Source organism: Dreissena polymorpha, chromosome 6 (genome assembly GCF_020536995.1).
Source record: "Dreissena polymorpha isolate Duluth1 chromosome 6, UMN_Dpol_1.0, whole genome shotgun sequence".
Classification (NCBI taxonomy): Eukaryota; Metazoa; Mollusca; class Bivalvia; order Myida; family Dreissenidae; genus Dreissena; species Dreissena polymorpha.
This window is the reverse complement of record NC_068360.1, coordinates 35925830-35945026: the sequence shown is the minus strand read 5'-3', so window position 1 is coordinate 35945026 and position 19197 is coordinate 35925830. Positions and strand designations below refer to the sequence as shown.

Genomic DNA, 19197 nt, shown 5'->3' with positions numbered 1-19197 from the left:
ATAATTATTTTAGAGTATTTAGAGTATTGACATCAATTTTTCGAGTAGCCTCTTATGCTTTCAGCGATGTTTCAGATCTTACTATACTGGAGCATTTGCTTACCCAGTACGACTCAAACCGTGAGGAGAATGGACATCTGGATCCTGAACAGCTGGACCAGAATGGAGACTGTCTCTTCCATCTTGTAGCCAAGGCTAAGAACATCTCACAGGCTGTCAAGGTCACTTGTTTATGTCCGTTTGGTGTCTTTTATCTTGCTAAGTACATACAAGAGAACATGTTAAGGTTATTTTGTTTTTTGTTTCGTCAATGCTGCATTTTAATGTCATTGATGTTTTTTGCTTTTATTTGTTACAGCCTGTGTCATATGGATTGGGAACATTAGCGCGATAAACCATGAACTTGGGAAAATAGCGCGATAAACCATGAACTTGGGAAAAATGAAACATAACAAATATGATTATAAGTAACAGAAATTAAATTGTTTTTACGTTCATGTTTGACAGCATTTTTAGCTCGGCTGTATTCGGAGAAAACCCGAGGTATTGTCATAGCCAGCTCGTCGTGTCGTCCGCCGCCCGTCGGCGTCGTGCTTAAACCTTGACATTTTGCTCTTAAATCAAAATGCTTCCACCTACAACTTTGAAACTTTATATGCAGATTCACCTTGATGAGTGCTATACGCCACACCCAATTTTTGGGTCACTAGGTCAAAAGTCAAGGTAACTGTGACCATTGAAAAAAATCTGACAAGCTTTATTCAAAACTGTATTCAAAACAATTTATTCAAAACTGCATCCGCAGCCGAGCGTTGGCACCCGTTATGCGGTGCTCTTGTTATATTATAAAGTGCTGCCTTAATTTATTTTTACAATTAAAGCAATGTTTAGTTAATAACCTTTCACGTGCATATTAAACTTGCAATAGTATATATAGACTCTTAACTCTTTTCAGAGTATTAAATATCATTTTGAGAATCATTAACAAATATTAACAAACACGTTTTAGTGTTCTTGTTGTGTCTATTATGTATATAATACATACGGAGTTAAAATAATATATTTAATTTGTTTACCTTTCAATATCGTGAATTTGACATCCTCAGTTCATTTCAGTACACTGTACAGCGTGACAAACATAATAAAGCAGAATGTGCATATGAATCTGATTATACACAGATCCACTAACATAGAAATTAAATCATGTGTGTATCTTTTTATTTTCGAACTATACTCATCTCAAATGATTTTACTTTGCGAGTATACTGAACTCCAATTTTTCAACACAGGTTTCTGTTGCACACATTCACTTCGCAGATTTCTATAAAATATGTGTTGTTTTTATATCAAACATAGTATTAAGCGTTAATTGACACACGCATTAAATTATTTTTCAATAACCATATGATATCCGTAGTTAATTTGATTTTTTTTATCATGTTCGTCGTTCATCGTAATTTCTCTTGTGCTTGCCGTCATCTTGGACGATGACGTAAAAACCCGCGTGCTCAATCGTGATACATCTACTATCGCTGGTGTCCTCCGCAATATAGAGATGTGTGGATAGCAACGTAAAATCATATATATTCGGCTGCATTTGCGAACCAATACGCATGTCAGTTGTTGTTCGGCAACAGCTCGACACGCTCAATTGGCACTCGTTCAACGACATTATCTCTGAATAACATTATAATCTTATTGGGTTATTGGGAAAATCTGGCATTTTTTAGGAAATTTTAGTCAGATTTGTGGGAACTTAAACGTTGATTTTTGCGAATGGGAAGCAGCGAAATATCGCCGGAAATTTTCGGCAAAAAAACACTAAATGTACAAACCGAATAATATTTCTTGACAATCAAAGAATGTTTTATTATAAACATTTATGACTATGCTGCTCGTGTTGATCTTCGTGTTGACAGCAAAAGTCATTTAAATTAAAACTAGTTCAGACCTACAGTTAGGTAGAGCGCTGGAATTCATTTCCAAGGATAGCAATTTGATCAACGGACTAGCCAAATAACGTTATTGGACATTGGTCATTAATTCTTTTCCATGGTCATTCCCTTCATACCAGTGATTCAAGTAGGAAAGTTGTTGGTTTTAAATATGTTCGCTAACTAATCTGAAACCTGCGATCTTAGGAAAATGTGTATTAATTGGTAAACTGTGAGTGAAATACTTTTTAAAACGGCGAAACATTGCAAACTGAACAAAACACTCTTAACTTGAAGTTGGTTTAGCAAATATTACTGTCGGGCTCGTTTAACTTTTAACAGGTCACAGATCTACTATGCACTCGAAGGATTTCCGGTGACTATGTCAACATGGAAGGAAAGTTACCACAAGACTACATCATGAAGAAAACTGATCGCCGCCTTCAATATCTGAGAGATGCCAAGTCTGTACCACCCACGAACAAGCAAATGTTCAGCCGTACGAAGACAGCAACAACGACCACTCCAATTAAAGACGACATATATGAGTTTATAAGTACTGCTGAGAGTGAGGCAAAAAGATCTGCTGTTGCACAAGAAATCACTAAAACTATATCAGCCAGGGAAACCAGAATACAGAAAATCAGCACTTTGATTAGCCTGTTACCGGAGACCTCACATTCAGTATTCAGTACTCCAGAAATAGTTGATACTGAGACAAAATCAGCAGAGGAAGTCAAAGAAGTAAATGTAAACGACTTAACACAGGTGTCAAATATTACAAAAAGGGCTTTATTGCTGATCAGTCCATCAGAAAACAAGGTCAAAGAAAATGCAGAAGGACTTTATTCTGATTCAGAGAGTGATGACACTTATCTAAGTGCATCTGAAGAACCTAACGAGAAACTGACTGATCTTAGCTTTAATGGAAAACCTTCATCTGAAAAGGCTGGTACCATTGGTAATATTGCTGCAAGTGATGATACTGAACTGGGCAAGGCAATTGTGAATGAAGTGATTGCTGATGGATCAGGTGATCATTCAAACGCTGGTGTTGAAAAAAAATGTTTGGAAACCACGGGCAACGCAAATAAAGTTGATATTCATATAACTGGTGAGAAATCGGACAAAACAGCATCTATGTCAAAAGACATCGAAACTAACAATATTTGTCACAAAGGAACTCAAGATCACGTGGATGGACCAATAAAAAAGGCAGACGATATCGTTGAGGTTGTTGAAGAAAAAGAAGACAGTGGTGATGATGCCGATGATGAGGAGACTTTTGTTGTAGATGCAGAGGTAACTTACACAATACATGTAAACTTTTTAGCATTTTGAGGGTTCTTTTGTCAGGTTATGCCAAATATATATACTATATAATATTTCATTGCAGAATCATAAACTATGAAACATACATTTTCCCTTTTTTTCTGAATTTCATACTGATTTGCACATTATTTTCCCATCACAATAATTTATGTCAACAAAATGTCTACGATGTTTGAGAATAATGTTTAAAATCGTTGTGTATAATAGGTGTTTGACAACTTAGAATGGGAGGTTGAATGCACCACTGAAGTGTGGAAGACACTGAGAGATAAACGTGTGCTGCCAGAGCTGAAACGACGAATAGTGCACAAAATACAGCTGCTGGCTAGCGGTAATTGGCAGCCACATCTCTGCAAAAAACTAGTCCATGTGCGTCCAACTTTAAATCTGTTTGAAGCTAAGTTTAGCAAAGGTATATTTCAGTTATTCTCATAATGTCAAAGTATGTGTATTTTATTCTTTTCCAAGCATGTATTTTGATGTTTGAAAAATAATGTTACTGTATCTTCATGTAATGTTTGTGTTAAACATGTGCATTAATTTGTTGGACGTGTTAAACCTAATTTTAAAATGCTTTTGCATGTTTTCTGGCTCTTTATTTGCATTACTTTACGTTTTGGGCTGTTCAACAAATGGCAACATTTATTTCCAATATTCAAATCCCTGGTCAGTACGTTTGTCCCAATAACATCTTGGTTTGTTCAAAGCTAGATCACTTGGTCAAATTAAAGAAACAGCTTGTTGACACTCTAGATGTCACAAATATAGTGGAATCTTCACGAGACTTGGTCAGAATATTTATTGTCAGGAAGATCCGCTGATTTCGAACATGGTTTCAGTTCCGCAAAAAACATGACCGCCAAGATGGAGATTTCTCTATATTGCTTTTGTGAAACTAATTTATACTCCAGTTACTCTAGTCACACATTTTAGTCCGATGTTCACGAAAGTGTATTAGAACATTTGTCCTAATGATATTATTGCTTAGCTTGAAAATGGTTTCGGTTCGTCCAAAAACGACAGGGGGCTTGCGGTTTTCCTTTTATGACTATATCATAACCTTGTTGACGCTCTAGAAGTCAATATTTAGTCATGAAACTTGGTCACATCATTTGTTCTAATGGTATCTCAGGAGAGTTTGACAATTTGTATAGTAATAGTAGAAAAACGAACTGCTAGGGGGCGGGGAAGTTTTCCTATTATGGCTAAAATGAGACCTTGTTAACACTCTAGTAGTCACAAATTTAGTTTAAGCTTCGTGACACCTGGTCCGAACATTTGTTTTAATTATACTGTTGATGAGTTTTAAAATGGTACCAGGCAAACATGACTGCCTGCCTACAAAGTTAATCAAATGCAGCTTAAAATAAAATTTAATTACAACTAGCAATCTTATTTTTTGGCATGATCTAATTTCTTGTTTAATTTATCAATTTTCTTCCTTTCAGTTTACAATTACTTTCTAACTACTTTTTGCAACAAAATGTGTTTCTTTGTGGTAATTATTCAAGATGAGTGACAGAAAGCTAACACAATACTTTCTCAGCGAAATAATAGTTGAGCACGATGTCATGGGCAGCTCTTTTAAACATGTATTGTCAATACGTGCAACAATTTTTCAAAGCATTGTTTTCAAATCCAGGCCGGCGTATAATCTGGGAGCTAGCAGTTGCATTTTCTCCACGACTTAGTGAGACGGCCGAACGTCGTCTGCATTCGAAGCAAGGGGACTTAATTCAGCCCGTTCGTGGAGGGAAGATTTATTCTGAGATTATACGAGTCTGGGATATCGTCATGGACCATAATAAAATATACAGGCTAGGAATATGTTTTAATGCATTCGTGTTAATAAGCATCGAGTCTATTCGTAAAAAAACTTTATTCAGTCAAATCACATTCGAATATGACTGTGATGACATGTGTATGTCTTAGATATTCTGAAAATAAAATATGGAATATATACTACATATTTGTTCTACGGATGAAGGAAACATTTATCATCGGCCTAATTCAGTTCATGAAACTAAATTTTGATGCTTCCATTTTATTTACTGATTTGTTAATCGTGATACAAAAAACATGAAGTTTTAACTTGGATGTAGTGTTTGCTTTGAGATACATATGCTTTCTAATGAATTGTGAGTTGTTTAGCTTTACGGTTACTGTTCTTTACCTTTTAAGTTAATGAATGTTATTGTTATTTGTCTGCGCTCTGTCTGTCAGTATGTCCGTCACACTTTTCTGAATCCTGCGATAACTTTAAAAGTTCTTCATATTTTTTCATGAAACTTAAAACATTGATAGATGGCAATATGGGGATTATGCACGTCATATCATTTTGTTTCTACGTCAATAATTATGGTTGGTATGGCAAAAAAAACAAAAAAACAATGACAATGGTGGAGTTTCACCGGTTGGGGGCAATATTGGTTGGCAATCTCTTGTTTTATTTATACTGGGCTGCAGTTATGGTAAGTGTGTATGAAACATTTTAAATGCCATGTTCACAACTGACCTGGATCATGCCAAATTCCAGATCGGTCCAGAGGATTAATGACTCCCACGAACGGGGAAAGCAGTGCATCATTCAGAAGAACCTGCGAGGAATGCGTGTCGATCAGACCTTACAACCTGGTGTCGGCAAACGCTTTCCAATGCTGTTCGCTGAAGACGACGCGGCTAAGGAAGAACTGTTGCAACAAAATCAGGTGACTATTGTATGGCAAACGCATTCAGAGTATTTTAGTAGACTAAACCTTCCTAAATATTATTTAACAAAAGCAAGTGATACCCAGTTATATATGCATATGACTTGACTTATGAATATTTTGAACAAAATCACGTCACAATGTTATGCTGATTTTGGTGGGGAGTTCACATTAATTGTAAATTGACATTAGACCATCATAATTATCTAATTACGTTTACATCATAATTACTTTAACAATCATGAGAATTATATATTACAATGATTTGCGTGAGGGAAAACAATACTTTAAAGACTGAGGTATCCGGACGTGAAATAATTGTATTATGGCCGAAAATAAAATGTCTTTTTTTAACATTGCGTTATTATTGATACGTAGTTTGGCGAAGTAAATACACATACAACAGACCTGTTTATTGAAGTGTATTCTGCTATTTAATACGACGCTTTCAGTGATACAAAATATTCTAAATGTAATTATGGCATCATATGATTATTTGAAAGTCGCTCAATGCTGAATTGTGAAAATAAGAGTTTTGGTAAAGGCATCTATCTAGCTGCGTTATGTGTTAAATTTTAAACTTACCATGAGATTATATACATAGTAATTAAAGAAAAATAGTCCCAACAAACATAAGCTTATAGCTAAGCTACAGTGAACCATCATTCTTTAAATTCTCCTCTTAACTCCCCACGGAGCATAACATTACTTTTATGATTAACTTGATAGAAGTCAAATGTGATGATCACTCAATCCAAATTACATACGAATTTCCTATATTTATTATTGTGTGATATGTATTATTAACTCAAAACAATTAATAAAAACAGGAGATTCAGAAGTACTTTCCACCAGCGAGCTCCAACGAGACGGAGTACCACATTCTCAAGTTTTACTCGTTCTCCTCGGCCCTGGTTAGCCACGTGCTGCAGAATATTGAGTCCAAAGTGGACTTCCCGTTCCGGGTGACAGACTTGGAGCATGCCATCATCAATCTCAGGTCCAAAGGTCCCATTTTGCTTCTCGGAAGGAGTGGAACTGGTGTGTTCTGTTTTAGTGTGTCGTATGTCAAAGCTCCCATTCCTAATTCATAAAAGATGGGACAAATATGTTTTTACATAAAAAAGTTCCATATTGGCTTGGTCTTGTGTTTTTGGATTTAATCTGAATACCTTGTAAAAACTTATCTGGTTTAGTCAACAGCAACCAACCTTCAACGTGTTCTTGTTTGATAACTTATACCAGAAGATTTAGGGAGCTATACATGATTAATATTTGTCTCTGTTAATTTCTCTGATTGTCAGTAATGAGTCCGTCCGTCTTAAAAATGTCTTATATCTTGTTTATCTCCTGTTTCTTTATATTTCGTCAGCATGAAATGAAGAATTTCATATATATAACCCATATAAAAGGGGTCAATTTGCATGAGATAGTGTGTTGTACTTACAAGCGCAACAAAGCGCTGAGTTGATTTTCATTCCCGTAGGTCTAAGGATATTCTGATATAGGTCTGCATCTGCATATGTGTCAATTACAATAAGTGATAATTCTAGTTATGATCCTTCGTTAAACGCGGAGGGATATAGGATTGACGTTGCCCGTTAGTCCTTCCGTACGTCAGTCCGTCAATACCCTCTGTCCCAATTTTTCAGGGCTTTATCTCGGAAACAATATAATATGACACTTCATGGGAGACTAGATATCAATGTGGAAAATTGCAATTCATAAAAAACAATAATCATTATTACTACTTCTGCACCCGACAATAAGCAAAAATGTATTTGGAATGAATTCAGCAAATTTGCGTGTTTATCTTTTAGTCATTACGTAATATTCCATGTTTATAAGTGCAAGATATTTTGATACATTTTATTTCAAAGTGATAATGATGATAATTTAATTGTGTATGACAAATATTGATTAAGTAAATTTGGTTTTAAACAGTTCATGACAATCTAGTAAAAAGTATGTTTCAAAAGATTTAAAATGTCTTAGAACAGACCTTTACCGTTTTGAATAAAGACAAGGTAGTAACATTTAATTGGAGGTTACTTTGGCTGTACTTCTTAAGTAAAAAAATACATGCACACCTAAAATAAAAAGAGCCCATGGTACCAAGAATTTCCCTCCTGCGAGTATCAATTTTATAATATTTTAGGCAAGAGAGCTATTTTTGTGTGTTTTGATAATTACTCCAGATGAAATAGGAATGTACTTAAGGTTAAACCATTTTTCCGTCAATTTTGTATGTGTGTCCTATGTCTGTTTTGATCTGGATCCTGCAAAAACACATTAAGAACATAAGCTAGATTGATTAAACTCCATATGCAGATAGAGGGTCATTAGCACTTTTTCCAGTTATTATATCAGACAAATATGTGTGTTGTTATGGTTACAGTGATGATAAAAAAACTAAAATCTGGATTTGGTGCTAACATTAAAAGCACTCAAGCCATGTTGATGTAACTTGGTGTGTGGATTCACGGAACATTGAATGTATGCACGAAATTCAAATTTAAGACAACAAAGTGTTTGCTATAGTCTCATAAATACGTGGAAACTAAAATCTGGATGATGGGAAAACTACACAAGTACTTAAGTTAGGCTTAGGGAACTAGGTATTGTGGTAACTATGTTGACATTACTGTATCTATATTATTGAAATGGAGATGATTTTCTCAATAGTTACACCGCATAATATATTGCATTGACTTTCAGGCAAAACAACCTGCTGCATGTACCGACTTTGGAGTCATTTCCACACCTACTGGTTGAAGGCAAAAGAAGCAGGAGCTCCCATCCTACCCCGGTGTGTGGAGTTTGTGCATCAGAAACCCATTGAGAAAGATGATACGAACGAAGAAGGTAATGTTTCTGCACAGTCTGTGGCTTTTTACACTGAGTTTACATTAATTATCTAGGTATCATAATCTAATAAATTGGTTGTACCTGAACTAAATTGCTTTCGGTACACAAAAAATGTTAATACACAGAGCCTTGTAAAATCATGTAGTTTTTTCATAATGAATCAAAGCTTGTTAATGTTTATAAATTTTTATACGCATTGTTCATTGTTCATAGTCATGGGATAAAATATAATATATGTTTTGCAAGATTCACATGTGCTATAATTATTATTTATGTACTAGGGTAATGATGAAACTTGAGTTATCTTGTGTCGCCGATTTCTCAACTTTTCCTAATGATCATTAACTTAAGTAACTTCTTTCGTGAGTCTAAAATATTATTTTAGAACTTATATAACAACAGAAAATGTCAATTCATTTAATAACCTGGCACATTTGTTTTATAAGATACGTTCAATTAAAAGATAAATACTGAGTTAATCGTTTAACAGACTTCAGGAACATATTGGTGATAGATTCGTCGTGTATGTTTTGAAGGAGAGATTCCAGACAACTCTGAGATAGGGAAGAACGTTACTGGAGCCACTGGGGGACCAATGCCAGAGGCCCTTGTTTGTACCACGCCAGAGCCAGAAGAGGTGGATAGTATGTACGATCATCTGCATCAGGTGGGGTAGTTTTCAAATTGATTGGCCATTTCAAACATGAAGAATATAATGCGTGTGTTTTTTTAGTACTCATACCAGTTGAAATGATTGTATGAAGTTGTATTGCATGAGAGGCACAGCCTTGATTGATATGCTACACGACACAATCATTAATACAGATACGTTGTCTCATAACAACACAACAGATTGTATTATTTCATTACCAACGTATTACATCAAAAGAAGTCCGACCTCTAGAATGCTACAGAAACAAATAACGGTAGCAGCGAAATTGGTTTCTCATATCTGATTGTTGAGTACAGTATGTATTGTTGACAAATAAAAGATAGATCGATCCTCTTTGTTTTCAGTTGTTTATAACGAAAAACGCAGTGCTCTGCAGTGAGGTGCAGAAGAATTTCCGGGAGTTAAGTCACGCAAACGACCTGATGGCAGATAACTTGCAGCACGAGGATGAAAATCTGCCGCCTCGCCTTCAGGACGTTAAAGACTACGCATTCCCCATGTTTGTTACATCCAGGCAGTTATTGCTTATGCTGGATGCGTCTGCTGGTCCTCCGTTCTTCTTTGCACGGATGGAAGACGGCAGTCTCAAGGTTTGTTTGATTATACATTTTAGCTCGTCTATTATATATGAAATATACATAGTGGAGCTATCCTACTCACCCCGGCGTCGGCGTTAGCGTTAGTGTAGCGTTAGCGTTAGCCTTAGCGTTAGCGTCTGCGTTCAAATTATAAAGTTTTCGTACTACCCCAAATATTTTCTTTCTCCCTGCACATATTGCTTTCATATTTTGCATCTTTGTTTACCAACATGACCCCAACCTATAAACAAAAGCAGACAACTCTATCAAGCATTTTGTCATAATTATGGCCCTTTTTCCACTTAGAATATGCAGCTTATAATAAAGTTTTTGTACTACCCCATTTATTTTCATTGTCCCTTGACATATTGCTTTTATATTTTGCATACTTGTTTACCAACATCACCCAAACCTATAAACAAGAGCAGACAACTCCATCAAGCTTTTTGTCATAATTATTGCCCCTTTCATACTTAGAATATGCATATTATTGATAAATATATGTCAAAGTTTGCGTACTACCCCGAATATTTCCTGTATCCTTTGACATATTGCTTTTATATGTTGCATACTTGTTAAGCAACATGACCCCAACCTATAAACAAGAGCAGACCACTGTATCAATCATTTTGACATATTTATGGCCCCTTTTACACTGAGATAATTGAACATTTTGGTTAAATTGCCATAACCTCTTTATTTATGATCACATTTTATTATTTCTTTGACAAAACAACACTTACCTGAATACCACAATGGATTCCACCCAAACAATACCCCACGCCCCTACCAGAACCCCTTCCCCCCCCCCTAACCTCACCCTCCCCCCCCCAATTTTTTTTAAACATCATCTAATAAATAACCCCACCCCACAGTAAACCCCCCTCGCACCCCCACCCACCCGACCCCCCCCCCCAATTGTGTGTTAAACATCAGCGGATAAATGACCCCACCCCACATTATACCACCTATCTCACCCCCAACCCCACTACCCCCACCCTCCCCATTTTTTTAAACATCATCTAATAAATTACCACACCCAACATTATACCCCCCTCTCACCCCCCAACCCCCCTACCCCCCAAAATTTTTATTTTTTTATTTTTTTATTTTTGAAAGATTGTCTAATAAATTATTGAATATGAACAATTTCCCCATGATGGCTTCTGTTATACTGTCAAGCACTCGAATAGTCGAGCGCGCTGTCCTCTGACAGCTCTTGTTTGTCTACTTTGTTACTTCATTATAACGAAGTTATCGCTTTGAAGTGTATATGTGAAATTATTTTTATGACCATTGATTCTAATATTTATGAGTAATGTGCCATTTAACTAAAATTCTGTGTGCCAATTTTCTGTCGACTGTTTTTTATGCCCCCGGTTCAAAAGATCGGGGGCATATTGTTTTTGGCCTGTCTGTCTGTCATTCATTCATTTATTCATTGTGTGTGTCCCAACACTTTAACCTTGGTTGAAGTTTTGCAATAACTTTTGCATTATTGAAGATAGCAACTTGATATTTGGCATGCATGTGTATATAATGGAGCTGCATATTTTGAGTGGCGAAAGGTCGATGTCATCCTTCAGGGTTTAAGGTCAAATATATGACTTCAAAGCGGCGCAATAGGGGACATTGTGTTTCTTACAAACACATATCTTGTGTTTCTTTTTTTCTTTGCAACTTAGAAAATAAAACGCATGAATTGTATTAAACATGTCGATGTTAATAAAGGATTTGATTGATTTAAGTTGCATTGTTTAACTATCTCACCGTTTGAATTGTTATACTTATTTTGGCTTAATAAATTATCTTAGGCAACATTTGCTTTTACAATTTTAAAAATATGCAAAATTTAAACAATTAACAAATTTGGCAGTAGATTAAATGAAAAAAACGAAATTTCCATTTAACTTGGTCGTGTTCAAGTTTGAAATGTGGTTGAACTTCAGAAAGGATGTCTGATGATGCGTTGTGAATGTAATGAAAAATTGTTTATCGATAAAGTCATGCATTTCGGGACCATTAACTTTGAATTATGTGTAAATTGTAAAATTATTTTGTCAAACACCGTACGAGGGGACACTTCCTTTCTTCATACCCTGTGGTTTATGTTATTTGGAAGGTTGACATCAGTGGCTGGACAGATGCGGGAGGTCCACTCAGTATTCTGTCACTTCTAGATGATGAGTCTGATGCTGAAGACGACATGGACGAGTTTGAAGATTCAGACCATGAAATGGAGATGGGAGATAACTGGAATACTGGGACCACTGGAAAAGCAATAAAGGTATTCAAACTACTGTTTTTTTGTTGATAAAGAAATTTAACAGCCAATTAATGACATCAACTGCCCACTTACCTTTCATCTGTTAACTTGTTATGTATTTATAAGTTTCAAGACGCTAATTAAATCCAACAAGAACAATGCTTTTCGGAAGTTCGAAAAGTAGACGAAATGCAATTATTTGAACATAGCAATTTATTTAGAATAAACAAAATTAAAGCTTTAAGGCACTTTATTTTTATTAACTTTTAATTCTATATGAAATATACAGTTTTATCCTTTTAGCAACAGGGCATAGTTGTATACGTGTATTCCTGCAATAATTGATGTTGATTACACATATTTTAATTGTACATTTACAAGGTTAATCCTAGAAGGGAAATTACCTACACAGTTTTTGTTGAGGAGATATGGAGGCGCATAAAGAAGAACACTTCGTCATATCACCCGTCCTTAATTTGGACAGAGATCATGTCTTTTATCAAAGTAAGGTTAAAGGAATATGGTTGTGTGTATTTAATGATATTTGGATTTATATTTTTGTGACGCCATAGGATAAATAAATTTGTGTAATATTTCCATAATGTATGTTACATTCTGACCTTGTAAGAACACTTTCATATACAACTGTTTTGATTCCTTAGGCCTAAAGCAATTGTCTATACCCTGAAACATGATAATAAAACATCGGTAGGTGGATGGATATATTTTATAATCTACCCGGTATTTATGTTCGGTATTGTGGTAGTGGTAACTTATCTTTAGCTTATGACTGAATATTTAGCCGACATCAATAATACATTTATTATGAATATATTCTAAAAACATATTCCGGAACTGAATGCGGAAGTTTTGGGTTCTATCATAAATACTCAATCATAACTCTACTTGCTTACAAGTTTGGAGGGGGGGGGTTGCAATTGAATGAAACTTGGCAAGTTAATTTATTATTTCTCTAAAATAAGGGGCACACTTTGAAAAAAACATTAAAATCTGCAAAAAGCCATCTTAATATAACTTTTCTTGTTGACTGGTTATTATGATATATAAGAATAGTATTATTGCATTGATGATTTAGGCATGTCCGATTGGAAAACCCCATCAGTTGGACGTCAAATCAACGCATATCCCAAAATTGATTATATGAAATCACGCAACTGCGTGCTTGCTACAGACAGTTTAAGCAAGAATACTAATCTACACTCACTATGCAATAAGATGCAGACTAAATAAATGCATTAACAAGAGCCTTCTGGTATGGTCTCTCGCTCTAATAGAAACCAGCTTAAAGAGACTGTTCAAACTCATAGTGTTTTATGGAAAGTGTAAAGTATTTCACTGTTCAATATTGAAGGATCACTATGTTCATGGTGAAAAAATTACGAGTAAATAGACGAAAATAAAAACACTTATTAACTTGCTGTAAAACTACCGCGGTTTGCCGTTACGGACGGTTAAGATGACATAAAGAACAACGGCAAAAAATGCAAACATTTGTGTCATGAAATTTAGAAAACATGTCGTTAATATTGGCCAAAAGTACTTGGGAAAATGAAATTAGTTATTTTTCATCGTTCATAATCGAAGGAAGTAATATATTTTTGTTGGGTCAAATCGCATGGCAATTGAAGTGGAATGTCCCAATTACATTTAACGGCCTTATAAGAGAAAAAAAATCATGAACGTACTTAACACACTTTATGGTCGTAGCAAAACAGCGGTATTTTGAAAGTTTATGGGCAAACATTACGGTGAGTGGTAATATCAGGGTCGTTACAGTTACATGAAACATGTATTTTTGTTTGGCCCTATTTGTCAACCAACTTTCCATTTCGTAATTCATTCTACACATTAATATGCCTTAAAAGGCCTTGGCAATGCAATTAAATCATAGGACTGTGTAAAAAAAAGGAAGAAACGTATTTTCCAATGGTTCCTGTTTTTTGCATACTTTTATAATAAAATAAATAATAATGAATTTTAAAATAATTTAACTAACGAAAGAGTTTTGCAAATAATATAATATGTTTTGCATTTTTCATTTTGCATCCTGAATAAAGTCACTATCATCATGTAAAGTAGGAAATATTTAAACAATTTTGAGATAAAATTCGACCTAAGCGTTTACACTGGTCGTTTAAAAGTTCCAGAAAGCATTATTTACTTATTTGTTATGTGGTGGTCAAATCATCTATGCTGGTTGTGGAAATTCTCACAAACTAAGGGTTAAAGGACCAGACCAACCATTTAGTAAGCATTGTACAATTCAAGAAACCATTATTTAATTCTATTTAAGGGTTCGTATGAAGCGTTGTCAAAACCTAAAGGCTTCTTGGACAAAGAAGAGTATTTTGAGTTGGGAAGAAAAAGGGCACCAAATTTCACCGGGGAAAGGGATCTGATCTACTCATTCTTTCTCAAGTACGAGCACTTCAGGAAGCAGCACGCACTGTTTGACGAGACTGATCTTGTGCATGATGTGTTTCAACGTCTTCGACAACTGGAGTCTCGTCCCTGGGTGATTCACCAGATTTTTGTGGATGAGACCCAGGATTTCACACAGGCAGAGCTTTGTCTGTTGATACGATTGTGTCAAAATCCAAATGACATGTTTCTAACAGGTAACTCGTGCAATTGCTATAAACTATTTTAAGTTCTGCTGAACACAAAATGCTCATGGTGAGCTTTTGTGATCGCATTTTGACCGTTGTCAGCAGTGCGTTGTCAACATTTGCGTTGTGTTCACATCTTTATGCAACTTGGTCAGAACATGTGTCCATATGATATCTAGGATAGTTCGAAAGGAAGTAACATTGATTCATAAACAAGTCACTTGGCCAAATTAAAGAAAAAGCTTTAAATTTCAAATTTATTTGCGCTATTTTCACGAATCTTGCTCAGAACATTTGTTCTCAAAGTTTCTTCGACGAGTTCCCTGTCTATTTAAAAGCATGACCGGAAAGGGCAGGACAATGTTTGTTATGATTGCTCACCCATGCAAAAGACGTCGGATCTCGGTTATTTCCGATAACATTTGTTAAAATCCGGTTTTATTCCCGAACATGTTGGTCCTCTATTCGACATATAAACAATATGTAAAATGTTATTTTATGAGTTAGGAATATGTAATAAGGACTTGTTTATGTAAATTTTACTTCCATAGATTGTTAACCTTTACAACAATACCGATTTTACCAACCAGTTGAACTTGCTATATTTTCTGGTTGCGTTATAAGCTCCAAATGCGATTCTAAAAACTAGTTTCACCGTGTTTCGTGACGTGGACGACATAAGCAGTTTTTGATTGGTGTAATGGAAGTTTACTGGTTTCAATCATTGTGATGATCGAACATTAAAAGCGTGGAACCACTCCACAGTTGCCTGTTCCGTATCCAGATTTGATGCGAAAGTCAGCAGTACAAGCGACTATTTCAACGATCGCGAAATGTATTACAACGCCACAAAGCTTTAATTCTTTAAATTGAAAGAAAACCCATATTTGTTAATAGAACATATTAACGTTTAGTTGTGCTTGTATTGTTTTAAGAACTGTGGACGTCTTAATGATAAAAACTAAGGTATTTTCTATTGGTTTGTTACAGAAGAAAAATCCGGTATAATCTGGTGCGGTCTGTTAAATTTTAAAAGTTGTCGATGCCTGTACGATATTTTTGTCTTTTGTCTTTAGCATAGGTTGTATTTTCTAATGCAAGACTATTTAAAAACTCTAGACGCCACATGTTCACGCACTGATTTTGAAACGTACTCATGCGATTGAACAATCGTGTTTATATGTAATGAGTTCGAAAATGATTGAGGATTTAACATGAAAGGTTGTCGGCCAGTGGTTCTTATAAGTCCATTGTTTAACCCTGTGATCATTACCTGCTCCGAACAGTTCATGCCCTTGGAATCTCAGGTGAGCCGTTCAGGGCCTTGTGTCCTCTTGAATGCTCCCACATTATTAGGGGATTGCTGCACATCAATTTACCTGATCTTCATCCATCATTTTAATATGTCAGGTTTATGTGTGGCGCGCTATTTAAAAAGTATTGCTGTTGTAGTTATGAATCATTCCACATACAAATGAGCATGTGATTAGCATGTGGTTCTGTGGTACTGAGTATTTAAGTGTTGTTTTTATGCAAACCTTCGAAGAAGAGGGGGTATATTGTTTTGCACATGCTCAACAACGCTTAGGCCTAGTATCATGAAACTTCATAGGTACATTGATCATGACTGGAAAATGACCGCTATTGATTTTCAGGTCACTAGGTCAAAGGTCAAGATCACAGTGACTCGAAACAGTAAAATGGTTTCCGGATGATAACTCAAGAATGCTTAGGCCTAGGATCATGAAACTTCATAGGTACATTAATCATGACTGGCAGATGACCCCTATTGATTTTTAGGTCACTAGATCAAAGGTCAAGGTCACAGTTACTCGAAACCGTAAAATGGTTTCCTGATGATAACTCAAGAATAATTAGGCATAGGATCATGAAACTTCATAGGTACATTGATCATGACTGGCAGATGACCCCTATTGATTTTCAGGTCACTAGGTCAAAGGTCAAGGTCGCAGTGACAAAAAACGAATTCACACAATTGCTGCCTCTACAACTGACAGCCCATATGGGGGCCATGCATGTTTTACAAACAGCCCTTGTTGTGAAATGGATGGCATCCATGTCCTGCGGATTCATGACTAGTTGATGATAAACTTGGTGATGATATTAGATCTTGATGCTTTAATTTCTAAAGAAAACAAGAGAAAAGCATTGACATGTGAATAAAACAAAAAAACACTTCAATACGGTTTTGTAGGTGACACAGCTCAAAGCATCATGCGAGGAATATCATTTCGGTTCAGTGATCTACGTTCACTGTTTTACCACGCCAAACAATCTATGCAAGCCATGGGAAAAACAACAGCCCTTGAGGTTCCTAAACAGGTAAATCAAATGATTTTGTTTGTAACAATATTAACTTTGTTAGCTTAAGTTCATATAGTAGAATCATGAATAGGAATCAAATATAATTGTGTTTATGGTGTGTACGGTACGTAAATCTTACAATCATAGCATGAAAACCGTGTTCAAGTTATATGGTTTTAGGATCCACAATACATTGTCATTATGTAGTCAAAAATGTTTTATTCTGTTGTAAATTATTTCAATAGGTGTACCAACTCACGCACAACTACCGGTCTCACGCGGGGATTCTCTCCCTGGCATCAAGCATTCTGGAACTCATGGTTGAATTCTTCCCAGAATCATTTGACCGCCTGCAGCCAGATAAGGGTCTCTTCAATGGCCCGAGGCCGATTCTGCTTGAGTCCTGTAGTTTTGGGGACCTTGCTGTTCTGTTGAGGGGAAACAGACGAAAAACATCGCACATTGAATTTGGTGCACACCAAGCTATTCTACGTACACCTTCGTTATTATATGCTAAACGACAAATATGTTGAACACGTTTAGAAATGTGAGTTTGAAAAAACAAATTGTATTGCTAAAAAATAAGGTACTATAAAAGCAAAATATAGACATATATGTGTTAAATATAGAAAATGTTGGTTTTTCAAAGTGATAAGCAGTTAAAGTAATGGTATGTTTAATGAACTTGCCGCGTTCAGTATTCCTGGTATAGATTTTGCCTGAGAGGGAATATTGTTTTTGCGTTATTTTTTGCATTGGTTGGATGTTATTTTAAGAATATTTCTATCTTCCAGTTGTCAATGATGCAGCTCGAGATTCCATTCCGGAAGAGTTACAACTTGGTCTTATTCTTACGATCTACGAAGCTAAGGGGCTAGAGTTTGATGACGTACTTCTCTACAACTTCTTCAAAGATTCCCAGGTTTGGGATTAAGAATTATTGTAATAAAGATTATTTTAATTGTTTTATCTACTCAGTTACCATCCTCTCCCTATGGATATTCACTTAAAGGTGAACTGTCGATTTTATAACGAAAATTGCATTTTTATAAATATGTATATTCTAAAACAAGTGGAATCATCAAGAGCTATGGCAAAAAATATTGCGATACTAAAAAACGATGTTTTTGTTTTCCGTAAACCGCCCGGGTATTTCCGCCACCTATTTTGGTTGTGACGTCACCGGCACTCAACGCGCATGACTCGGATACACGTTTATTGTTATTACGAATCGAAGCGTGAACACTTCGCGCTAAATGTCAAATTTGACACTCAATAGATCTATCACGTTAGCAAAATACAATTCTTTTACACAAGTTTTATTGAAATCGTGTGCTTTCTCTGTATTTTTTGCATGACAATCGTTATTCGATATGGTTCAGTGTGTTGCTTTCGGGTGCAAAGAACGTGAGGAAAATAGAAAGAATGTTTTTTTCCGTTTTGCGAAGGATGATGTTACTTGTAAGAAATGGATAAAGGCTGTCAATTCCAGGAGAGTAATCGATGGGAGACTGGTTGATTTCAAACCGAGTAAGGCATCTAGATTGTGCTTGAAACATTTTGACGACAGTTGTTTTTTTTCATCCTCCAAGTGTTATGGCTAGTGTTGGAATGGAGTTAAAGGGGCCTTTTCACAGATTTTGGCATTTTTTAACTTATTCATTAAATGCTTTATATCGATAAATGTAAACATTGGATCGTAAAAGCTCCAGTATGAAATCAAGAATAAAATTAAAAAAAGGAAAAGAACATTGCCCGGACCAGGTTTCGAACCAGTGACCCCTAGAGTCCTGCCGGAGTCCTGAAGTAAAAACGCTTCAGCCTACTGAGCTATTCCGCCAAGTACACATGCATGACGTATTTTATACCTTATATAAGCAATC

The 19197-nt window shown here is 35.7% G+C and overlaps 1 protein-coding gene across 3 annotated transcripts in view; it reads left to right on the top strand.

Annotated features, from left to right (window-relative positions):
- LOC127833548 (TPR and ankyrin repeat-containing protein 1-like) overlaps positions 1 to 19197 on the top strand; it is a 139827-nt gene that overhangs the window by 81235 nt on the left and 39395 nt on the right. For 2 of the 3 annotated variants that reach the window (XM_052358855.1, XM_052358856.1), the window contains exons 27-41: positions 76 to 221; positions 2277 to 3236; positions 3474 to 3678; positions 4909 to 5083; positions 5803 to 5974; positions 6805 to 7015; positions 8693 to 8839; positions 9379 to 9509; positions 9860 to 10105; positions 12216 to 12380; positions 12741 to 12863; positions 14674 to 14998; positions 17205 to 17332; positions 17560 to 17806; positions 18109 to 18236. In XM_052358855.1, coding sequence (XP_052214815.1) covers positions 76 to 221; positions 2277 to 3236; positions 3474 to 3678; positions 4909 to 5083; positions 5803 to 5974; positions 6805 to 7015; positions 8693 to 8839; positions 9379 to 9509; positions 9860 to 10105; positions 12216 to 12380; positions 12741 to 12863; positions 14674 to 14998; positions 17205 to 17332; positions 17560 to 17806; positions 18109 to 18236 — 3509 coding nt within the window. Of the gene's footprint in view, positions 1 to 75; positions 222 to 2276; positions 3237 to 3473; positions 3679 to 4908; positions 5084 to 5802; positions 5975 to 6804; positions 7016 to 8692; positions 8840 to 9378; positions 9510 to 9859; positions 10106 to 12215; positions 12381 to 12740; positions 12864 to 14673; positions 14999 to 17204; positions 17333 to 17559; positions 17807 to 18108; positions 18237 to 19197 lie in introns of those variants that run through there. The other variant, XM_052358857.1, reaches the window with a different exon arrangement.